Source organism: Arctopsyche grandis, chromosome 2 (genome assembly GCF_051622035.1).
Source record: "Arctopsyche grandis isolate Sample6627 chromosome 2, ASM5162203v2, whole genome shotgun sequence".
Classification (NCBI taxonomy): domain Eukaryota; kingdom Metazoa; phylum Arthropoda; class Insecta; order Trichoptera; family Hydropsychidae; genus Arctopsyche; species Arctopsyche grandis.
The window spans coordinates 30,560,432-30,587,220 of NC_135356.1; the positions used below are offsets into that span (position 1 = coordinate 30,560,432).

A 26,789-nucleotide genomic window follows, 5' to 3' on the forward strand; every position below is an offset into this window, starting at 1 on the left:
TAGAATAAAATATAGTTTACTTTTGTCAATAAGACTATAAAGGTAATTAAATGACATGGAATACATGGCATGCCTCAATGGTTAAAATTATGAATTAAAAAGTGTCTAAAAGTGAAAATTATAACTTCAATATGAAATATAAGCACAAATAAACATGAAATCAAAGTGGTAAAAAGATTTGAGATGAGATTCTTTCAGCAGAATTTCATCTCAACATTGATTTTATATTTTTAGAACAATTGACAAGAAATAAAAAGACTCCATACGATGGTTCAGTTATAAACAGGGTGACCATAGTCCCGTTTTGTATATTCTTTGCGTTCGTCCCGTCGTTTTCGTAAAATTGTTTGATTTTTCCCATATTGTTCGTCCGCTGATGCACAGAAGAACTTTTTTATTTTTTCAATATTATTTTTATTTCCCTACTTTTCCTTGTTTTTCCAAATCAATTTGTTTCCCAAAAACAAATATTATTATATAAATATACATTTAAATATTATATATATATATATATATATATATATATATATATACATACAATATTTGAAATAACATTTAAATATTTTATAATATGTTTCGGAGAAAAAATAGCTTTATGCTATTATCATAATAATAATTTTTAAATTACTGTAAGATACATTATATTATAATTTATATTTTATTTTGTTTTCGTATATTCTCATAAAAATTATGTATATTACTTATCAAAAGAAAAATCAAATTTCAGTTTCATCTGATTAACCCTTTGAATGCTGACCAATGCCGATCGGCGTTTTGCCAACAATTCCATAGGCCTAAAAAACGCCGATAGGCGTTGTATTTTAAGCATGTACAAAGTAAACAAGAATACTACCCGCTAAGCTTTTCCAGGTAGCATTGAAAATGGTTCGTGTAATCCGTGTCATTAATTTGTCAACGTTTATAAAGACTGGTCTACATCGGAATTTCTGAATTTATAACCATGGCAGAATTACCCGATGGAAATTCCTAACTGCTGAATATTTGCTTTTGGGAAAATTTGTAGACATTTTATTTGTTAATATTACACGTTTAAGAAAAAAAATCAGTCATATGGCATTGATTTTTACTTTATTTTTATTGTTTGTATTTTTTTTTTCTATAGAAGAATTCTACATTCCAAAAAAAATTTCTTGACAATATTAATGGGTATTCGAGGGAAAAATTATAAAATCTTTGGACGTGCAACACAATTTTTTTGGGGAGCAATCCGTATTGAGTCCTGGAAAACATGGTCACCCTAATTATATGTAAATCTTAATAAAAAAATACATAAAATTATATGTACTAGAGTTTCGACCAGTTGTGCCCGTTAGATTCGATAAATTGGCAGACTGTCTCCGCTTGCTGGATGCCTGTTTCAAATGCACCATGGACGGTCGAAAAGAATGTAGGATGACAAGCTTCGCCGGCGAATAGCAATTCTGGCTTTCCAGTGCTGCTGACAATCGGCTCGGATAAAGTCTTCGGTCCAGTTTTGGTTTTGTCGCACTCGCGGCTCAAGTTACTGAAACCGCCGTTGATGTTAGGATTAATAACCCACGTAGATCTGAAACATTGAATGTTTTTGTATTAAAAGAAAATCAAATCAAACAAGGAGGATATATATATATATATATACATATATAATACTTGTCGCATCATATTTATGAAATTGCTCACATCATGAAAATGTCAAAAAAATGCTCGGTTCATGAATGTTGAAAGCCTGTTATTTATTTTTCATGAATAAATCGGTGTATAGTATTCTTATAAAACAAACTTTGACATTTCAACAAATGAATGTCAAATTTAGGTTTGGATTAACCCTTTGAGTGCTGACGTCGTTTTCTGTTGAAAGCCCGGCACGTTGAAAATTTCGCCAACATTTCCAATTAGAATTATTTAGAAATCCAATAGAAAGCAGGTATAAAAATTGTAGCTGATCCAAACAAACCCTATATAACTACCGCCGAGGATTTTGAGTTTTGTAAAGTTGTGTTTAGACTCTCTAATATATCTTTCAACAATATAAAATAAACAAAAAAAGTCTGTTAATGAATGTATTTTTCCAAAACTAGTTCCATCTTCTTCATTGTTGTTAAAATGTAATGCTCACAATCTAAATGTCAAGACACAACCAAAAACACTCAGGAGTTAGGGATCTCCATCGGGAAATTCTGCTATGGTTATAAATTCAGAAATTCCGGTGCCGAGTATTTTAGATTGTGAGCATTACATTTTAACAATAATGAAGAAGATGGAACTAGTTTTGGAAAAATACACAAATTAATAGACTTCTCTTGTTTATTTTATATTGTTGCAAGATATATTAAAGAGTCTAAACACACCTTTAAAAAACTCGAAATACTCGGCGGTACTTATCTAGGGTTTGTTTGGATTGGCTACAATTTTTATACCTGCTTTCTATTGGATTTATAAATAATTCTAGTTGGAGATGTTGGCGAAATTTTCAGCTTGTCAGGCTTTCAACAGAAAAGACGTCAGCACTCAAATGGTTAATCTAAACCTAAATTTGACATTCATTTGTCGAAATGTCAAAATTTGTTTATAAGAATACTATACACCGATCTATTCATGAAAAAGAAGTAACAGGCTTTCACCGTTCTCTTAAATGGTTAAAAAATCATTTTTATATCGTAATAAAAGGTCATTTGGTTTAGATAAAAAAAATATATACAGGAAACGCCACAATGCTCAGTTCATAAAATAAGCATTATAATTCCTGGGTAGATATTTTTGGTAATCATTAAAAAAAAACAACGGGCTTACATCGTTCATAAACTAAGCATTTTTTGTACATTTTCATAAAATCAGTAATATTATATATTATAATATATTTGCTAAAAACGCATTGCAAAGTATTAATAGAACTAATCGCCACATATGATTTAAATAATAGTCATAAAGTAATAAATTGACTCGTGTCGTTATTGCTATTGATGAAAACTTTTCATCAATACCAATAGTGACACAAGGATGCGAAATTTCTACATATAAAATAATAATATTCGCAAAAGCATATAATGTTTATACAAAAAGAGATTGAAACATGTAGATGTGATTGAGTAATATGACCAAATTGTGGATATAGCGGAAAGAGGAAAAATATAGGTAGCTACTTTGTCAAATAACAAGTAAAAGGAAAGGATCTGTTTGGTATCTACGCATATGTAGTCAATTTTAGATATGAGGGAATCACTGGAGAGGTATCCACGACAATGAGAAAAAAGTGTGGAACACAACGGACAAAGGTTTCATATGAATGGAAAAAGATTAGACAGGATTTCATCCAGCAGTAAATAGATGGAAAAGAACTAATGAGTTTGATGATGCAATTACATAATAACATCTAATGTAGGCAAATACGCCAAAATATATATATAGCTTCCACAACATGGATATTTTCTTCATTAGAACAATTTATCCATTTATAAAGTGCAGTTTTCTTTTGGAGTTTTGTCTCTATAGACATTTGTGATTGCCTCAAAGGTTTCAATCAAGATTTCCTCAATTCCATTTAAATAACAATTAAATGTTTTTCAAAGACTTCAAATGTAACTGAATCCATATTCGCAAATGCAAAGACAATTTAAAACTGAGCACGTCTTTTGAATTAGTATTTTAGATCAAATAAGCCTCGAAATATATAACAAATAACTTTTCGATCTGCTTTCTGAAATCTTTTTAAACGCCTATTAATATTAAACGGCAAAAACAGTTCAAATGATAGCTCGCACATATGTAGAAAAAAAATCGTGATTTGCATTCAAGTATTACCGATAGACATTGATTGGTTTCGGAAGATTTTTGATTCCGGTGAACCGTTTCAAGAGTTCGTGACATTGTTCCGACACCATAGCGTCAGGAATTTCTCGCAGAATTTCATTTCCTTCCGATGAAATCCAGCCGAGCAAAGTATGCCGAGGTCCTACCGTCAACACGTCGAAGCCTGATAAATACTTAACCCAATCGACACTCTGAAACATCATAATTAGCATCATGTAATTAGACATATAAGGTACTATACACACACACTAACGCATACAAATACACGACAGTTACATGAATGGCCTCTAGATCAGTGCTACTCAAACTCTGGTCCGCGGCCCAGTACTGGTCCGTGCACTGGCGGTAGCCGGTCCGCGGACAAAGACGTCAAAATCATCTCATCCATTATATAAATTATATAAAGACAAGCCCTGCAAACTTGAGATTATTTGGGGTACTATTCCAACAATTATTATGATCAAGATATTATGCTGATTATGAACAATTATTATCACATGCTGCCATATGTTGGTTGTCAATGGGTAAAATGCTGAAGAGAGTATTTCAGCTCAGGGATGAGATCGCAAAATGTCTACAACAAAACCAACAACTTATGTCAGAACTACATATTTCAAAATATAAACTGGGTAGGCAAGCTACCTATATGGAAATATTTATTGGAATCAGACTGCAGTAGTAAGTGTCGATAATCAATTCACTGATGAGATTCCTATAGAACGGGGCGTCAGGCAAGGATGCATCCTATCACCTACTCTTTTTAACACCTACACCGAATCCATCTTCCACGATGCTCTCCAAGAAGCGGAGGGCATCAAGGTGGGCGGCGAGACGATCACCAATATAAGATATGCTGATGACACGGTACTAGTCGCTGAAAATTTAGCAGACCTGCAAAGATCTCTAGACCGTGTACATCAAGAAAGCAATCGAATAGGTCTGCGCATAAATCTAAAGAAGACAAAATTTATGATAGTAGATAGAATGCAAACAGACACCGGGAATCTAACCTTGGATGGAGAGGTGATAGAAAGAGTAAAAAGATTCAAATACCTGGGTACCTGGCTGAATGAAGAGATGGACCCAGATGAAGATCTAAGAATCCGCATAGAGATGGCTAGAACAGCATTTGTAAAAATGAAGGCGGCGCTTACAAACAAGCATCTCAATCTTCATACGCGGTTGAGATTCGCGAAGAGCTACGTCTGGACAGTATTACTACACGGATGTGAGACGTGCACTCTGAAAACCAAGATGATCAGCCGCATTGAAGCTTTTGAGATGTGGGTCTATAGGCGTATGCTGAAGATTCCGTGGACCAAAAAGATATCAAACGAAGCTGTCCTCGGCATGATGGGGAGAGGCAGGGAACTTGTTTCTCTCATCAAGCGGAGAAAGATGGAGTACCTCGGACACATGATACGGGGTCCAAAATACGAATTTTTCCGTTTGATAACCATGGGGAAAATAGAAGGAAAAAAATCGATTGGCAGGAAAAAGTTATCTTGGCTTCGAAACATGCGCATGTGGACCGATATGAGCGCCGAAGATCTGTTCCGAGCCGCTGAAGACCGATGTGGATATATTCAAATAATCGACGAGGTGGTCGCCAACGTCCGGATGCGGACAAGGCATTAACAAGAAGAAGAAGAAGGCAAGCTAGTTTATTTGACAGATATTTTTTTGGATTTTGAATGAAATTTTTCCATGCAAGGAAGAATGTCATCTTGTTTTGCAATAGCAGACAATACGGATAGGTTGAAACGAAGACTAAAATCATGGAAGATACGTGTTTTTAAAAGATTGCTATTCACGAAGGAGGAGAGGAGCTTAATATGACAATTTAAAAATATGATGGTGGTCCGTGAGAATTACTAAAAAATATATGCTGGTCCGCCAACTGAAAATGTTAGAGTAGCACTGCTCTAGATGTTGCAGACAGTTTTAGTAAAGTGACAGTACACGACCAGTGATTGACGTTACAACGAACAATATCGATAGAAATCGAAAACGCATTTCCCAAATTATTTTAGTACTAGTGTTGTACCCGATGACATATCATCGCATGGGTGTTGACATATGATGTTATTAATATTGTTTTTATTTAATGCCAACACCCATGCAATGATATGTCATCGGGTACAACACTAGTTTTTCATAAAGGTCCTGGTTTTGAATTTGGAATAAATAGTCACCTTACCATACAACCGATGAGTATCAAATATAATAATTTAAAAATAAAATACACGGTACAACGGAAACAATTAGACAATCACAATATTCATTGTGAAGATGCTGTTCGTCTAAACGTTTCACTTTGTACATTCAGACCTTTTTAAACGTCGTCTTCAACTTGTCCAATTCCAATTGAGCCCACGTCAACTGGAAACCTTTACAATCACCCCACCAGGACGTTGCAAATTCCAGAAAAACCTTTCCTATAGGTCCGAATCCGATGCTTTCAATGGCTGTTGTATGATTTTGAGGAAGCTTTGGATGAAACATTTTCTTGTGATTTTTCTTCAGCACCCCGAGAGGCACGGAGATGATTACATGGTCGGCTTCATACGCCTCACCGTTCAAACAGTATACATTCACCTTGCCGTTGTTGTTCCATTTGACCTCTTTGACAGTAGTCGACAGTACGAGCGCCCTTTGCGGAATACCTTCAACCATTTTGTCAATGACGGATGAAAACCCACGCTTGAAACTGGTGTGACTCTGCGAATTGCCTCCATCAAAGTCGTAAATTCCCCACAGTTTGGCCGACAAGTTGTCAATAGATGTACAAGCATTATCAACACATTGGAACCTAATGTGCCAATTCAAAATTTCATTCCACAATCCGACTTCGCTCGCTTCGACGTTCTTCTCCGTGTACTTTTCGAATTCTAACCTCAAATATTCACCGAGGGAAAAGTCGCATTCTTTATCACTCGCATAGAAAGACTCGCACTCTTCCAAAATGTTTGCAACCACACCACTGATCCTCTTCACCATATCGGGCGAGTACTCGTAGCCGTCGTCTCTTAGGAATCGACCTTCGCCTTCGTTGGAATGTAAATTGGTTATGAGATTGTGTTCTTTGGCAAATTGGGTGAATTTGTTGCTGTCTCCGTGTATCCACTGAGCTCCCATTTCAATGTACTCATCGTCACTTATTCGTATTGAGTGAATTCGACCTCCCAACCGTTCTGATGCCTCAACTAGAACCATATCGGTAAACCCTCGGTCAATGAAAGTCTTGGCGGCTGCCAGCCCTGCAACACCACCCCCGACTATCACCACTTTCTTAGATATCATTTTTCCCGTGTAATTTAAATGAATTGGCACTTCATTCCTAAAACAAAACAACGGCATAAGGACATACATTTTTACTCGGTATCCGAACACTAGATTTTGTGCTGGTTTGTGTATTTTGGAGATACACAGACACTAAGGAGCAGTTATTTAACAATAAATAGCATAACACATGTTTACTTTGCTTTGATATGTTCGATGATCATCTGCGATTCTCGGAAGCCTGATTCGATCGCACCGTGAACTGTTGAATAATAGTGAGTGGAAGTCGACTCTCCGGCAAAGCATACTATCGGTGTGCCGTTTTGGCTCAATACAGGAGCAGCCAGAGTAGCAGAAGAAGCATCATACTTTTCAGTATCCATACTCCGAAAAGTGTAAGACCCACGAAACAGTGGATTCGAATACCACATAGACCTGAATCAGTACAGAGTGATATTTATTATGATATTAATCAAAGTCCTTCGCCTTTAATAATATGTCATACCTGATTATATTGACCGGAGTGGGTATTTCAAATTCTTTTCCCAAAAATAAGTTCAATATTTTGCAACAGCCCTTCAACACTTCCTCGATGGGCAACGTTTCCATGGATCTAGAGGTAGCCCCAGTAATCCACAGGCACAGAACGTTCGGTTGACCGTCGTTGCTGTTGAATCCGAATATATCACAAAGCCATTGGTCGTCGGTGGACATTTTACTTTTATCTTCTTCTCGCCATAGGAAACCCGTCCATTTCATGTTTTTCGGCCACCAACGTTTGTCGAAGTGTAAAAATATTTTATTGACAGTCCCAATAGCTAGATGCCTGATTGAATTTATCTTCTCCGATGGCAACGGAGGCGTGAACATAGTAGTATACCTGAAAAATAAATAAAGACGATAAGCAAGATATGGTAGATACCGTTGCACTGAGTTGTAAGCCTCGTAATCGTATTAATTGAAATTTACATACCTTTCCTTCAAGACTCCCAAAGATACGGTCACAATGACATGTTTGGTTAAATATTCGCTTCCATCTTTGCACTTGACTTTCACAACAACGTCACTCTCATTGTGATCTTGATATTCAATTTTAGTAACCTCTTTATTGAGATGATTTTTAATCAATGCTAGACCAGAATCGGGTACTGTTTTCTAAAAATAAAAATAGTTTATAAAATCATTCTAAAATAGTGCTGACCATTATATATGTATATTAGTGGGTTTATATTATCTTATAATCATAGTTTATGTATGTACATATATACATACATATTCTGTTATAATTAAATTTTTCAATTTTTTATACTATGGCCAGCACTGTTTCATTTTATGAATACATTTATATATATATATATATATATATATATATATATATATATATATATATATATATATATATATATATATATATATATATATATATATATATATATATATATATATATATATATATATATATATATATATATATATATATATATATATATATATATATATATATATATATATGTGTGTGTAAATGTGCGGCATAAATGCATCCCACATTTTGAAGGTTAACAAAAATCTATTTTATGTATAATTCACGGCTGTGGAGTCAGAGTCAGAGTCGTAGCATTTCAAGTGGAGTTGTAACAATATGGCAAAGTATGAAAACGATCAGATAAGAGATAAAAATGACCACTAACACGAAAGCCATGTGAAACGTAACGGAGGTATATAAAAAATCAATCAACTATGGTTCCATTTTATTATTTTCTTCCACTCATAAATTGTAATTTAATAATTTCTTTGTATAAATCATGAATTTAATTTAAAATGTAATTGTGTATGAAATTCATACACATACATTATGAATGGATTATAGTAAATTTTTATTTATACCTATTTCATTACCAATATTTCAATAAATTGAGCTATTTTTTAATTCCTTTAATTTTTTATATTCTAAAAATCGTTATTATTTTTATTACCAACAATTTTATACGTTGTGAAGAAAAGTCGATCTTATTAAAAACCGTCAAGTTGGAGTCGGAGTCGGGAAATTTTGACTCCACATCCTAATATAGTTTGAATGGACATGGGTTTCCGCTGTTTTTTTCTCATTTGGTTCAAAAATTATATGATGGATTTTTTACAAATCTCTTTTTCTAATGGCGAATCCGTATTCGAACGTAGGCGACTACCATCAGCAGACATGGTTTATAGCCTGTGCGAATTCCTACCTATCATGGGCAAGCCGAAACAATTTTTTATTTACTAAATATTTTTTATTTACTTTCGTTTCACGTTATAAAACAACAACAGTGGAGTGTTTGCAATAGCTTTATCTCACTTTAATGATAATTTCTTAAATAATACATTTTTATTCTTACAGTGATACCTAATTTTAACAGGAAAACATCACATCTGTATTATTTTTGATGAATAATATGTATATTAATTGAAGTCACTATTTCAAGATGGTTTTTTTTACCACAAACACAAACTATACAAAAAAATGCATCACAGGTAAAATACCATACAGGAATTGGTAGCATAATAATATACATTATTATAAACAGGAGCACCATTTAAAGTACATAAAGCTATCTACAATGTTACAGTATTCCTATTTATCATCTCTAGAATAAATGGTCAATAACTGCAGCATTCCTCCGCAACCATAAATGCACTTCGTTTTTTTATTCATATAGGTTTTTAATTCCAAATTGACCCTTTTTCATTTCAAATTAAACCTTTTTTTTTGTTGAATTTGAAATGAAAAAGGGTCAATTTGGAATGAAAAACCTGTATTATTGTACAATCACTACTTACATAAATAATAAACTAGTTTACTTCACACATAATACAATTTAAGAAACTTTAATGTATTGAAGCAATATAAAAAGATCAAATTTGAATCACATTCCGGAGAGAAAAACACAAATTTCAATAATTTTACATCTCATCATACTGATTTAGTCCACTTTTATATAATAATTTTGAATGTAACTTGCTCAATGAGCTTTCCAAATGATTTATAACTATTCATAGTTCAAATACTAGAACCAATTTCACCCAACATACATACATACATACATATATGTACATATTTGTGTTATATTTTTTGACCATTGTGGCGCTTTAGGAATTCCTGTTATGCCACAATGGTCTGTTTAAAATAAATAAATAAATAAATATATTCCGGATATTTCATTTCAAACAAAGAAACAATAAGCAATGATTATAACCGGCTGATGTAAATCTTTTAGAAATCAATTGCGTATAATCGTAACTAGTGCCTGAAGCTGTTGTGATACACAAAGGTTCCGTTTTCAGTATTGATTTTGCTATTTTTTGAACTGAGCCCTGGGAATCTACTAATAGCACAAATTTAGCACAGTAGAAAATCGATGCAAACCTCCTAGTACGCATGTTCAGTTTGTTTATATAACATAACTCATATTGCATCTCTCTCCACTGAATCGATACAGCCACATCTAGGGTTTCTGTACTCGACCCGACCCAGACCCGAACCCGTCAGGTAATGGACCTAAAACCCGGACCCGAGACCCGGGACTAAAAACCATCGGATCCGGGTAACAAGAAATAGTTTTTTTTTAAATCAAAATGCGTTATAAAATTTAATTTTTTAACAAAATATAGGCGACAAACAGAAATGGAATAAGCAATTCGAAATATTCGAACTTTAAATTTTCGTGCTTTTTAAAGTACATAAATACATATGTAAAACGTTATGTTGGTACGCAAATAATTTCTTCTCAGAATACCGCTAAGAATAATAAAATTCAATGGGGCATATATGGATGCACGTCCGTCTTCCGAAATACAATGCCGAAAAACCAGAGAGTGGTGAATTTGAACTGTTCGGAAATTTAAAACAAGAGTTTGTACTTTTTAAAAATACGAAAAAGCGAACAATTAATCTGGAAAGGCTCCATGATGCTCTTTGCACAATAAAACCTACTTCAACAGACACCGAAAGGACATTCTCGGTGTCAGCAAATTTTTGCACTAAAATTAGATCAGCATTGGGGGATAAATCCCTCAATGCGTTAGTATTCCTTAAATATTACTCTATAAGAACTAGTGTTAAAAAATAAAATAGTTATTTAATGTTTTTTGTAATTATTTTTATATTTTATGAAACTCTTATTAAAAATTAAAAAATTGAAATTTTATTATAATTGTTATTTTTTACAACAACAACAATAACCAGTGTGAAATGGCGAGTTTCTTTAAGGCGTCACAACGACTGTGATAAATAAAAAATAATCTAAAATGAAAAAAAATCAGTGAAAACAATTCATAAGCTGAAAATAAATCAATAAGATTCAAAACGAGTCACAAATTAACAATAAATTATAAGTAATATATAATAAAATAAATTCAATAAATCAATAAGAAGTACAATCAATAACAAAACATCGATTGATTGTAAATCGCAAATAATAAATTCAACTCACAAAATTAATCTCAAATTAAGTAATTAACAATTATATAAAACAAAATATACCAATTCATTAGAAATAATAGTAAACAGATCAAGACGTCACATTTAAAAATCGGATAGCACTATACTGACTATATATCAAATGTTTTTAAAACATTTTATTTTGGACCCGGACTCGTCGGGTATCTAAAATATAGGACCCGGACCCGACGGGTTTTGAAAACCCGGGTTTTCAGAAACCCTAGCCACATCGCAAATCGATACAGTCCAAGACCCATCCATGACCTGATGTTCCAGAGCCTAGAAAGCTTCTTTCTACCAAGCCACAGTTTGCCTTCTATTTTCTCCTCTATGATTGTTTGTGGAAGGCGATATTCGGGGCCGCGAATAATATGGCCAAAATATTCCATCTTACGGCTCTTTACAGTGTCAGGAAGCTCTCTCTTTTTATGAAGAAGCTGGAGGACCGTTTCATTCCTCACATGCTCCTTCCATGAGATCTTTAACATCCTCCAGGTAACACTACATTTCAAAGGACTATCCTGTTCACGCTTGCCATTAACAGCGTGCAAATCTACATACATTAGAACCTCGATTATCCAGATTGTTAAAAAAACATACAAATTTTATAATTTTGCTGCTTTAAAATGCATAACATAAAATTTCTAAAATAAGAAAGAGAAATGAGTTAGTTGTCTTCAAAATTCAATACTCAAAGGACGTTTGTTTCATGAAAATTTGATCGCGATTTAAATATTTATTTTTAATATTACCAATATGGAAAACGTGTTGTATTATCATTAAAAGATAAATTAGATATAATCAATGCTTTAAAAAGCGATGTCTTAGGATGTTTTTTGTCAAATAAATTTGGTGTTGGAACTTACACGATCACGGATATAAGAAAACAAATTAAAAAAATAATGAAGTTTACTGATTCTTTAATGTTGGAAGATGGAAGATCGGAGCGTAAGATTATGAAAAAATCAGGAAATGAAGAAGTCGAAGAGTGTATTTTAATATGTTTCATACAAAGACGATCGTCTGGACAGCCAATATCTGGTCCATTATTGTATGAAAAGTATTCACGATTTGGCAGCTTCAAAAAGAACAGCTAACTTTAAAAAAAAATCCATAATTGAATTTCTTAATAAAGAATAATTTAATATTGATCTTCATGTTATTACATATGTAAATGTAAACAAATAAAAATTATTCCTACCGAATGTACACGTCTTTCCCTGTCGATTGTGAATTTTTCGATTATCCGAAGTTTTCATTATCTGGACCACCTTGATCCCCAACTAGTCCGGATAATCGAGGTTCTACTGTATTTAAAAATGTTCCAAGAAGCACCGTCACAAGTTCAAAAGTATAATTTCAATAATCTATGACGTATCTATCACAATTTAATCTGCTTTAGAGTATTATGTATTAGATGTATTATGAGCATTTATAAGGATTGTAAATAGGTTTTTGAGCTCTTTTTCCTATTACGCTGTAGATTAACATTTGAATAATATAATACTATGATTACTAACCAAATTAAATTAAATTGTAAAATAGAAAATGATCAGTAGATCAGTAGCTATTAAAATAGATATAAGATGTATTGTGAACATAATTTCGTAATAATAAAAAGCATTTAAAAATCGCAATTTACAGCTTTAGAAAGATCTCTATATAGTTGATATCATTATTGAGTAAGCTGTTGCAGACTTTGTACGTTGTTTGTTGCTAGTACTTTTTTGATAAGGGAAGCAAAGATTCCGATTGATACGATTGATACATATGTAGATATGACATTGAACTTTCCAGGACTGAAAATGATCAAAATTTAAAATTCAGATGTGTCCTTTCAATAGGATGGATCCAATGTTCAAACAATGATAAGATCAATTAAGTTTTAAGAAATTTTTCTATACAACACTATCTCTACGTGCTCTACGCCTATACATGCTCGTTGAGATTACTTCCTTTGGGCAAATTGGAAAGTTGAAGTCTACAAACATTGATGAAAAACTATAATTGGAGCAAGAAAATATTGAATAGCAATCGATCCATGTCTTTTTTGTCCCTCTTTCAAATGTGGAAGATTTTTTGCCGCAGCCCATACACGAGCAAAAGTAAGTGTTGTAATTTTACCAGCATAACATCGAGGACAGTTTTATATCCCTTCCCTTTCCAATGAAGTAGATGATCGCCCTCACACTCCCAATACTCCGAGTAAGTACTACCTGCCGTGTCGAACCAGGTATCAGATGCTTCGAGCGAATTTTCAAATTTGTGAAACCATTCCAGGGTCTGATCCATGATAGATCTTGGCACGCCGATATAATTTTCAGTATTCAACAGGTCGTTGTATCTGAAATTTCACATTCATTGACTTTAAAAACGTGACTTAAATTCATTTATTTAAAATAGCAAATTGCTAATGAATATATAACAAAAGTAACGACTATAATTGTAACTACAAAGTAACATAATATAATTAACAAAAAAAAAAAAACTATAATTAGTAACTATAACATAAAATTATAATGTCAAACATTGCATTTATTAACCTATATAATTACATCATCTTCCACAAACACCCTTCAAGAAAGCACCAATGTTATTAGCACTTCTAATGTTCTCAGGAAGGGCATTATAGATTTGAACACCTCTGTGAAAGACACCTCTTGCAGTTCTTGCTTTTTTTACTCTGCCTATAATTAATTTATTCCTATTTCTAGTTTTATAATTATGTAAATCTCTATTCCTAACTATGTATGTAATTATTAAAATATTTGGCTAATAGATTCTTGTCTAGCTTATATAAAAGTGCTTAATTTAAGACTGTTTCTAATATCCAACCATTTCAATTCATCTAACATACTTCTAATATTCTTACGTTTCCTCACATTCAAAATTGCACGCATTGCTCTATTCTGCACTTTCTGCAGTTTGTCAATATAACATACAATATATGCTATATGAGGCCTTACAATACAATTGCATATTAATATTTTACTTTTTATACTTAATATATTTCTTAGCCTACAGAGTACACCAACATTTTTGGCCATTTTTTTAATAATATATTCTGCGTGCACCTTAAAACTTAATTTAGAATCCAAGTAAATGCCTAAGTACTTAATGTTATCTATGTATGTACTACTTCTACCACTTTCCCATCCATAATCCCATCACTCATAACACTTTTATTATTCATCCACATCATCTTAGTCTTACTTAAGTTCACTTTCAGTTTATTATCACATAACCAATCACTACTGTAAATACTGTAAATGCCTTTGAACAGTATTTTATGTACAACAGCTATAATCAAATGGGGTCTACCTCACGGGCCCGAATGTGAAACGCCGGAAAACGCAAATATCGGAAGGCAAAGATCGAAAATCGAAAGATCTTAAGTCGAATGATCAAATAAAAAGGGTGCATGGTAAACGGTACATACTCACGTACATACTCACTTAATTTGCGCGAGCAGGATACAACAGGAACAAGAGGAACAGGCTTTTCCTCCCATATTCTGGGAGGAAAAGCCTGTTCCTCTTGTTCCTATTGTATCCTGCTCGCGCAAATTAAGTGAGTATCTACCGTTTACCATGCACCCTTTTTTTTTGATCTTTCGACTTAAGATCATTCGATTTTCGATCTTTGCCTTCCGATATTTGCATTTTCCGGCGTTTCACATTCGGGCTCGTCACGGAGACCGAATCAAATGATCTAATTTTTTTTAACTCCTTACAATGCATATTTTAATGAATTCAATAAAAGTAATATAAAAAAATTTTACTATATATGTATTTAATAAGTCGTATATGTAACAAAAATATATTGTCCTTTTTAAAAATACTCACACTGCTATAAAGTTATCACCGAGTGATTCGGAATTGGTGGCTACTCTTTCCCGTCCATCGTACGTTATATCACAACACAATAAGCTCATCTTTTCCGACATTTCCTTAGATAATAAACTCCCAGCAGAATCAACGAACGTAACATCGTTCAATCCGGCCATTCCGGAAGATTCTACATGGTTATAATCTTTGACCATTTCGAAAACGACATTATTTTCTTCACCGTGACACCTGGAAATTCAAAACGAGACAATAATGTACAGTAAATAAATGCATATCAAGATAAATAATGATTTATAATAACCATTCAGCTCCGAGATCTATAATAGCGTCTCCGAACGGCACGCTGTTTACTCGTCCGCCCATCCGATTGCCGGCCTCCAACGGCAAAACTTTCAACCCATTTTTATAAAGCTTGGTGAAAGCCGCTATACCAGCCGGTCCAAGACCGATTACAATCACATCATAAACTTCACTGAAATATAAAAATTAATTCAATTAATAGTGACATTACATAATCATTTCAATTCTCTAAATGTGAGAACTAGAAAAATCGAAAGATAACACTTATCATTTAGTTCAACATAGTTAGACACTCGATTATCACATGTGAAATGATAAAATGTAACAGAAAATATGCTGGCACATACTTTTTGTGTTATCTTTGGATGAATTGCACACTTTAAAAATTTGACCTGTGCTCTTTAAGGCTAAAATTATGCATGAAACTATCATAAATTTTCAGTTTTAAAAGCCATTAAATAAATAAAAGTAAATTTGTATGCAATCCTGTACATAAATTCATGTAGATATTAAAAATATACGCACGTAAATATAAATTTGAATCATATTTATCAATTCGTAATCAAGGACGTAAAATTTTACGTTTTTAATTATTTCTTATTAACTATATAATATTATTACAATATAATTCAATGCAAGGTCTTTAATAATATTACTGTAAGTTTTTCTGTCCATAGCACGACTTTGTCAATTACTTTTACCGTCTAAAAAATATAAATTTCCATTAATATAAAATATAGATATACGTATTCCATAAATAGTTTAATAATATCAACAACTTGCACATTTTATATTAAAATTTTATTAATGTAAATATTTCAAAATACGAACACGGTTCGATTTTAAAATCGAACCGTGTTCGTATTTTGAAATATCAACATACGGTTCGATTACACTGTTCGACACGAAAAATGGTTCACAGACGAGATATGAATTTTCTTATAGATCTATGCCCAGTAAACACGAATCTGGTAATAAAAAATTTTGATTGGCTCGAGATTCAGAGATATATGTGTTTTTTAATCGCACGATTTTTCTAAATCTTGGTGTTGTTCGGTCGATGTCTCAAAATCTGTCAATTTCCTGTTCAAAATGAATATTGGAATCTATAGTCGGGTATTTTATCTTCCATTTGTAGTACTTTTCAGCTTTCAAATCTCTCTAAGTAGTCATCCAGTTCAAATCAAAAGTCAAAAGTACGTATTTTCACTTGGGATTTTTTCCCACTGTTATTACTATTTTATATTGAGTATTTTCTATTGAAACATGTTTATTGAGATAGTGTTCTGACCACACTATTTTTTCTTTTCGTTTAAAAGGGTTAATTGGAAGTGTGCTGAACTTTAAATCAGTGAAATTGCGAGCAAATAGCTCGTACCAGTGTTTACTCGTATTTACACGAATCTGAATTGAATTAATAGGGATAATATATTAAATTATCTTTATACCTGAGAAACTGAGAGAATCTCGCTCCAGAACTCTATTCCTGCCTATTCGGGCCTGAACTAATGTGCTTGATGACTCACCGCTTTCAAGAGCCATTCGATGTTTTTACTGCATCATACAGTTCTGTCAGGCAGCATATTTTAAACGATTTCTAGCTACACACATATTTACACATGTTGTTTTCATTTTCTAATTTTATTATTTAGCATAATGTGTATGTATGTTGGTTTTATCTTTATTTATATATGTATGCTATTTTTTATTTTTATATATATGAGTAATTTATCTTTATTTATGTGTATTTATGTGTTTATGTGTATATGCATGTATAATGTTTGTATGTATCTGGATGTATGTATTGTATGTGTATGTATATATGTATATGTGTAGGTGTGTATGTATGTATATGTATATATGTGTATTTTTATATTTATGTATGTATGTATGTGTATTTGTGTATACGTGTAAGTATTTGTGTATATATGGATGGTGTACATATATGTTTATATTTTATTTAATTTTACACCAAGAAGGCCTAACAGGTAAACCCAATGCGCCTTCCTGGCCAAAGACAATTATATAAACATATATGTACACCATCCATATATACACAAATACTTCCACGTATACACAAATACACATACATACATACATAAATATAAAAATACACATATATACATATACATACATACACACCTACACATATATATATTCACATATACATACATCCATATACATACAAACATTATACATGCATATAATCATAAATACATAAATCATTACAATTAATTATTGAGTTCAATTGACTCATATTAACCCATTTGAACCCACGCGGTCAGTTATGAACTTACACGATGTATGCCAGCGCGGTCATTCACGGCATTTTACAATTTTGCGTCGTAAAATAAAGGGATCACTCAGGCCGGCCGTAAAACCTTTCGTTACGCTTGGTTAGATGTTGGTGATGAATTGTAAGAATGTCACACGAAATGAAATCAGTTCCTTTTGGAGTTTTGAGGGAATAACATCGAGCGCTTTTCGACTTGCAGATATGTCGAAGAGAAAACATACGTAAGTTTTTTATTTTTACATATTTTTTATTTATCTTTATGTTTCTAATACAGTAGGACTTATTGTATAATATGCATAAGAGAAATTGCGTTTATATATCTCATATTCCTGAAAAAAAAAAATCGAAAGTCGACGGAGTCGTATATGACTCCTTGGGATAATGACACATATTTTTTTCCAGAGAATGCAATTTTACTACTGCAGAGATACGGGAAGAAATTGATAATCGGGACGTCTCAACTTCCGGATTCCACATACATACATATTACCACCCCTGGAAACTGATATTCGGTTAAAGAAAAAAGTAGGGTGGAAATCAATCAACCATTTAGTATAAATATGTATAATAAATATATGGGTGGGGTTGATCAAATGGATAACCATATTTCTAACTATAATATAAGTATTAGAGAGAAAAAATGGTACATGCCTATTCTGTTTTGGAACATCGATGTAGCTGTGAATAACGCTTGGATTCTAAGCAAAAGTTTTGGTTGTAAATTTGATAAATTAGGATTTATCAGACAGGTAACAGAGACGTTGTGCAAGTGTTGTGGTCAAAAACGAAAACAATTGGTCCCATTCAGACCCGGCAAAGTTAATCAAAATCAAAAGGAAGTTGGAAGACATTTGATATTGGTCAAACAGAAAAGGAGAAATTGTGGACACTGTAAAAATAAAACGTTTTCCGCTAGTGATAACTGTGAAATTCCATTGTATGACAAATGTTTTGTACCGTATCATAATAATTAATTATTTTGTCTTCATGTATTTTGTTTTTACGACTTTTGAACCCAAAATCTCGTTTATGGCATTTCTTCTTTTAAAAGGGTGCACCCTTTTTTTTGTTGACGATGTGTATATGTCACAATATATGTACCTACGTGTGTTATGTTATGCGATTTGAAAATATCATTTTATCGAAGAGATGCGTGTTTGTTATTTTTAAAATTAATTTTATAAATTTCTTAACAATAAAATTACAAATAACCAGTGAGAAAGTATTATAACTGATTATGTGACTCCATTGTGATTTTTGTTTTATTTTAAAAAACATGTTTCATTAGCCCCAAAGGTCATTCACGGCACCACCTTGAAAAAAATTAAAAATGTTGAAAAATCAATTAATTATCCATCCCTATCCTATAAAAAATATTTCCCATGAAATAACTCAAAGATTTTGGAAAATAAACGAAAAAATAGTCCTGGGCACATGGGACATGTGTTTTCACGCGAGCTCTGGGTTCAAATGGGTTAAATAGTTCTGACATAAAAATTAATTCATTAGGAACAAAATTCAAACTCCTAGGATTCAAATTATTTATGTATTTTTTTTTATGTATAATTGATGGGTGTATTATTTTCGTTGTGTATTGATTTGTGTTTAATTGTTATTTTGTTTTTTTTGTGTTATGTTTTTGACCATTGTGGCGCTTTAGGAATTCCTGTTATGCCACAATGGTCTGTTTAGAATAAAATAAAATAAATATAGTTCAAAATCACCCAAGATCATGACTTTCCTGCCAGCCAAAACGTCATCGAAAAGTTCGCCATTTAAGACAGTTTCAGAAAAAGCAATTAAGTCATGATCTTGAGCAAGAACAGCAGATAAACAAATGTCGGTCTTTGAATTAAGTCCCCTTACATTTTGGTAGTAAACATTTAAGGACTCACAAAAGCGCGCCCGTTCCTTTTGGGTCTTATTAAATTGCGGCCTTTGTCTTCCGAAAAAGCCACCGACGCAACCCGACTCCCCGCGGCCAAAAAGCAGGATCAAAAACCACATAAAAGTCAGCTGTGCAGACTCCTAATTTGAATGAAGCATAACTGCCCCTAGCTGATAGTGATTGAACTGTGAAGTTCTGATCAATTCGTCCCACCTTCCTACATATATAATCCCTTATTTGAGTTTCTGTAGACTCACGTTTCAGATAGAATAAATGAATAAAACGTTTATCGGAGACAGCTTTTAGATGCTCATCTTCAATACCCGAGCAACGGATGAAAGACTGCCTCTGAGACCGTTGAGACTGAATTGGAGACTTAGAAACTGCATCTATCAGAGAAGCCTTCCGTGGTGCAGGAATTGGCGCAGGTGATGGATAAGGTATTGGAAGGCTGGCATGCGACGCTCAATTGTGAGTAGCCGAGCAACGGATGAAAGATTGCCTCTGAGACCGTTGAGACTGAATTGGAGACTTAGAAACTGCATCTATCAGAGAAGCCTGCATTTATATAAATGTCTTTGGCCAGGAAGGCGCATTGGGTTTACCTGTTAGGCCTTCTTGGTGTAAATAAAATAAAAAATAAATAAATAAATATGAGAATTAAATAAAATTCCACTTAAAAAATTATATTTCTACTATTCTTGTGGATTAATAACAAAGTTTTGTTTATTTTATCGAGGTAAGCCAGTTATCAATAGAATTTTTGTTATTAATCCACAAGAATAGTCGAAATATGATTTTTCTAAGTGGAATTTTATTTAATTCTCATATAAAGATAATTTAATATATTATCCCTATTAATTCAATTCAGATTCGTGTAAATAAGAGTAAGCACTAGTACGAGCTTTTTGCTCGCAATTTTACTGATTTAAAGTTCAGCACACTTCCAATTAACCCTTTTAAACGAAAAGAAAAAATAGCGTGGTCAGAACACTATCTCAATAAACATGTTTCGATAGAAAATACTCAATATAAAATAGTAATAACAGTGGGAAAAAATCCCAAGTGAAAATACGTACTTTTGACTTTTGATTTGAACTGGATGACTACTTAGAGAGATTTGAAAAATGAAAAGTACTACAAATGGAAGATAAAATACCCGACTATAGATTCCAATATTCATTTTGAACAGGAAATTGACAGATTTTGAGACATCGACCGAACAACACCAAGATATAGAAAAATCGCGCGATTTATAAAACACATACATGTATCTCCGAATCTCGAGCCAATCAACATTTTTTATTACCAGATTCGTGTTCACTGGGCATAGATCTATAAGAAAAGTCATATCTCGTCTCTTAACCAAAAAAAAAAATCGTCATTTGTCGTGTTATAAAAAAAAAAAAAAAATGGTTCGATTATAAATATCAAAATACGGTTCGATTATAAATATCAAAGTACGGTACCATTATATGTAAATATCATAAGAATACAGTACATAGAGTATTCCAGCATTGTATTGATTTGGCAATAATTTTTTCATTCATATTTTCATATAAAACTTCTCAAACATATTGTAATATACATTTGAGATATGTTGCAAAAATACTGCAAATTGGCATTGTAGCGTGCAGATGAATTAAAAGCAGTGTAAATACCTGTTGTCTGTTGACATTTTGAGGTTATGCGAATGATACTGACAAAGACCGAGACCACCGGCCTGCTGTCCGTTCAGCAGAACAAGAACTGACACTTGAGTTGAAGCTAGCACTATAATCGATGAGCATGCCCAGTGTTGCAAACATGTTTTTTAATGAACATTTATTTAAATATTAATAAGTTAAGTTTTCCTTTTTCACATTTATTTCCTATTTTTTATTTTCTTTCTTTTCTCTCTCCTTTTTATTACTTTTTCCCTATTAATTTTATGAAACAGAATTATTCAAGGATGATAATTATCAAATTTAGGGTGCCACTTTAGTATGCGTTCTACCTCAGCATGCGATCTACCTTTGAATCGTATTCGACTATTTTTTTTATTTGTATCGTAGCAACGACCTGTTTATTATAATTTGTGTTTTTTCCTGCCGGCCCCATAATGTTGTTGAACAGTGGCGTCATTTGGGGGGGGCATGCCATGGCAGCTGCCATGCCTTAGTTTTGGAATAGTGTGAATTTATAGAACAATAAGAATTTAAATTTTAATGAAATAAAATGATTATTATGTTATGTTACTTTTGAGTAGCATAAACTAGGCCAGAAATAGAATCGCTGCAATAAAGCTAGGTAAAAAAAGGTTATATTTTGTTTTGTTAAATGGTATTCTTTGGGTAAAATTCTTAGAAATTGATCGACCTGTGGAGCGAATTGTTAGAAAGGTCCACCACATTTTATTTACAACTGAAATGGTAATTTGTTTATGACTTCCTTTGGTAGAATTAACGGAACCGAATTGTTAGAAGATTTACTTTAAGTGAAAGTCAACGATGGTATTCTCACTGTTAATCTGCACGTGCATTGTACACGTGCAATTTTTTCAGGGACGTCATTTGGGGGGGCATGGGGGGGCACTAGCCCCCCCTAAATTTAGGAATAGTGTGAATTTAATGATTAATGAGATACTATGGGTCTATGAATGCTACGTTTATTTCTTGTGTTACTTTTGGGTAGCTTAGTAACTAATAAAATAATCGCTGCTACGTGCTTTGAAAAAAAAGATTTTATTATTTCGAAACAAGTATATTTTGGTTTTTAAGTGGTATGCCTTGGGTTAAATTTTTAGAAATTGTTCATCTTTCGTTAGAAAATCGGTAGAAAAGTCTCCTTTACTTTATTTTGTCTCAAAAACAGATGTGTAACGTTTATTTTTCCGAAAGTTCGTATTTGTTTTTTGTTTTCAAGAGAGGTTTTAAATTAATATTTTAATGAATCTGTTCAATCAAAAATGATTTTATTTCTCGTATTTTTAATTTGCAGACACTCATTCTCACACAAAACAACGAATGAGATGGATTCAATCGGCATGTGTAACGAATTCGGTCCAAAAAAACTTTTAGTTATTTAATAAAATTGCTTTCTGACCAAAACCTTATGAATGTTAGTACATAAAGAATACAAATATAAATTTTCAGCTTAATACGTTCAGGGGTGTGGTAAAAAAAACCGCGTGTTCACAACATATTTGACTTTTCGAAGAGGAAAAAATCCCACTTCTGGTTAATTAAATTTAATGATTTTTTTATTATATTTTCATCACATTGATACAAGGAATTATACCTGAAATAGTGAAGAGGACAGATATTTAAAGGGTCGATTAAAATAGTGGAAGAAAAATCCGGTAAACTGCCACTATCGGTTAACGGGTGTTCACGAAATTTTAGATATAACTTGGCATTAAGTTTATAATTCTAGATATGAAATATCAGTTCAATACGCCAAAAAGCTTCCGAGAAAAACATAAAAACACCTCGATCTTATAGGGTAAAAGTACTACTTCCAGTTGAAATAAAAATAATTTTATATATACATATGTACATACATATATAAAATTATAAAAATAATAAAAAGACAATCAGAAACACACAAACACACACTCAGACACAATTTTCTAGATTATGAAAAAGTGATCAGTGATCGATTCTGAGTTTGAATTTTTGCATGATCTCAAAACTTCATCTATTGTTATTACGTACATGTACATAGATAAAGTAAAGACAGTCGGTAGAAATTAAGTGTTTTTTTTTTCGCTGCGCTGAAGGTGGGGAATCTTTGAAAGACAGCCTACAGTCCGAAATGCAGGGTAGTGCCGGATTTTTACCGGCTAAACCCCACACCCGACCTTCACTCTCTGGGACTTCTGTGTATTACTTCAAAGGTCTTAACCTAACCTAACCTGACCCTTAAATAAATAGGTTTTGGCTGCTAAGATATGTTTTAAGTTTTATTTCATTAATATTTTCACAAAAAAAACATATCTTGGCAGCAAAAACCTATTTATTTAAGGGTCAGGTTAGGTTAGGTTAAGTTAGGGTTGGCCCTATTCATTTAAGATTAGTTTGTTATGGTCGGTATTATTCAGACTCACTGTCACACGCGAGAACTATATATTAGAGTAAAAACGTGAAGGTAGATCACATACTAAAGTAGATATGTGAAGTGGCACCAAATTTAGTTTCGTTTAAATTATTTGCATTTATGATTATGATATATATATATATATATATATATATATATATATATATATATATATATATATATATATATATATATATTTATACATATATACAGGGCTGATGAGAGGGAGGTGGGGAGCCGGGGATACATTTATTTATTTAATGCTAATGTTTATTATTTTTCGATCCACGCATTATTTGCATCCATGTGAAATCGTAAAAATAACAACCAACATATTGGTATTTTTCTGATAGATTTTTTGCGTAATAAAAACATATCTATAAAAAATATCCTGCTCGGTGGCTCTGTGTATATCGGTAATTGGATTATTACGCACATTGCGATCGCCCAAAAGACAACTTTTATAGGATATAGGATACTGGAGTTATTGTTAGTATGATGGAGTTTTCGGCTGACAGATGTTCTGTTATAGATATGTATTTAGTGATTTTTTGGCGAGCGCTTTGTGGGCAATAATAACCGAACCGTGTATATCACACCGAAAATAAATTATTCCACTATTACATTTAAATGCCGATAGATGGCAATAACAGAATTGAGAGTCGATAAAGCTGATTTCTGTTTTATTATACCCCAGCTAAATACCGCTAGATGTCTATATATGTATATAAAATCGCATATTTATTTAATTCGCAGTTCGAAATATTGTAAAATCCATTTATCAATTTTTTTTGTATTTAGTCTGTTAATAACATTAACATACTACATACAAAAACTGTTACTAAATATTTACATATATATACATATGGGTGGCACGACAAATCAGCGCAAACCAACTTAGCGCCGACCTTTCGGCGCAGACAACTCAGCGCAACGACAACTCAGCGGATGACAATGCAGCGCGTGGACTATTCAGCGCAAAATCAATTTTTTCAATAAGTTTCAAATGCGTTTTCAAAAATAATAACTGTATTGAAATTGTCGGTCATATCTACATGATAATTTCATAAATGCGAATAAATTTATTTGATACTCTTTGTGCCTTGAAATATTACGCAAGCAGGGTTTCTCAACTAAGGCCGCAAAAAATTATTTTTAAGCAGGGTTTCTAAACCGGGCACAAAGGCACAAAGAGTATGACAAACAAAAAAAAAACTCTTATAGATCTATAGCCAGTGGCGGCTCGTGGATAAGATATCTGGGGGTGCTGCGGTTGATTAAAAATAAAAAAAAATGTTTATTTGGATTATATTTTACTATTAACATCAAAATGATTATATGTATTTTATTTCATTATAAAATTGATTATTCTGTCTTTTTCCCTTGAAAAAAGGTCTATCACCTTTTCGTTAAATTTTTCACTGTTCATAATCATTTTTTTTCAATTGACAGCATAGACAAAGCCGTCAATCTTTCTTGAACCATTGTGTTTCTTATATATGTATGTCTGTATTCTATTTATTGATGAAAAACACCGTTATGGCTCAGAGGTAGTTGAAGTTGTAAGCAGAATTTGAATAAGTTTTGTTATTTCCACACGAACTTTGCATAAATTGATTTGCAAAAATAAGGTTTAAAAATATTAATAAATCATTAATACTGTTACGTACGCCGTGGATTGAGCGAATTGTACTTAGACCAACGGATATCTGCTATCGGTTAACTAAATGCATGCACTTACTTCCAAAGATTATATCTGGACTCTAAGTGCATTTAGGCTAAGCAATGACCGTTATTAGTTATTTATCAGAATCGGTACGGGAAGACCCAATGTCTTGGAAATACATATCCGAATACGTGACTATACAACAGGTAAACAGATTAGGCGTCCTGAGAGATCTACCCTTTATAAGGCGGTACGTAGGCGATATAATTCATTCTGGACGGAGCAGTGACAGTACGTATATCTCCTTAATCATCAATAAATGCTGTGAAACGACTGTTGGCCTTTTACTTGGATCCTCCACTCACCCCTACGCAACAATACTATGCATTTCTTTCCTTGAGTAAAACACTTCTAATTCAGTTTGAAGTTTTTCTTTATCTAGCATTCGATATGATTCAACGGTTAGTAGTAGATCTTCCATTGGCATTTTCTTTCAGTACTTTTCAAAATTTTCTTTAAATAATTTGACAGCTTTTAATTGATAAGAAAAAGTATATCTTTCTTTTATATCCTTAATAATAACATCGCGCATATTTTTGGCTCCTATAATACATATGTGCGATAGTATATGTATCACATATTTTTGGCTTCTATTCGCTTTAAGAATCTCATATTTGTATAGGTAATGACATTAGTAAAACTTTTTAAGTTTTCTTTAATTGAAAATGCATCGATATTACTAGATTGCATTTGGTTATAAATCATTTCTAGATGTGGCATTAACTTGTAAAAAATTGTATTCAGTAAATTGGTAGAATCTGTTATTGTTTTATCAGTATTTTCGGAAGAATATTTAAGTTCTTGAAAACATTGGCTCAGCTTTTCTTGATTTTGATACCATCTTAAATACTTAAAGTGACGTGTAGAAGAAAGTGTAGAAAGGTAGAAAGTGTAAGAGGTGTAGAAGGAAAGACAAAAGGTGCAGAAGAAATGAGGAAATGTGAGGAGCGTGTCGAGCGCGCGAGAAATGTGTATAATACTGTTACGTAGGGGTAGGTGGAGGATCCAAGTAAAAGCCAACAGTCGTTTCACAGCATTTATTGATGATTATGGTGACACACACACTGTCACTGCTCCGTCCAGAATGA

General features: G+C 32.7%; 1 protein-coding gene and 1 long non-coding RNA gene across 2 annotated transcripts in view; both read right to left on the reverse strand.

The window, feature by feature from the left end:
* The window catches only part of LOC143921118 (uncharacterized), a 607,092-nt gene that overhangs the window by 220,483 nt on the left and 359,820 nt on the right, over positions 1-26,789 (reverse strand). The gene's annotated exons all lie outside the window — the stretch shown is intronic.
* On the reverse strand, positions 671-21,643 carry LOC143922438 (uncharacterized). The gene is made up of 10 exons (XM_077445665.1): positions 21,560-21,643; positions 15,716-15,886; positions 15,412-15,642; positions 13,691-13,910; positions 8,063-8,244; positions 7,595-7,969; positions 7,288-7,524; positions 6,139-7,147; positions 3,799-3,998; positions 671-1,567 (listed from the first exon to the last, which is right to left on the reverse strand). The coding sequence occupies exons 1-10, from the start codon at positions 21,574-21,576 to the stop codon at positions 1,306-1,308; spliced, it is 2,904 nt and encodes a 967-aa protein (XP_077301791.1). The 5' UTR covers positions 21,577-21,643; the 3' UTR covers positions 671-1,305.

Excerpts from the sequence above, each read along its gene's own strand:
- LOC143922438 (XM_077445665.1), bottom strand. Across the intron at positions 8,245-13,690 it reads CTGTCCTCGATGTTATGCTG|AAAACAGTACCCGATTCTGG; the intron begins GTAAAATTACAA and ends TTTTATTTTTAG. Across the intron at positions 7,148-7,287 it reads ATCGAACATATCAAAGCAAA|GAATGAAGTGCCAATTCATT; the intron begins GTAAACATGTGT and ends GTTTTGTTTTAG.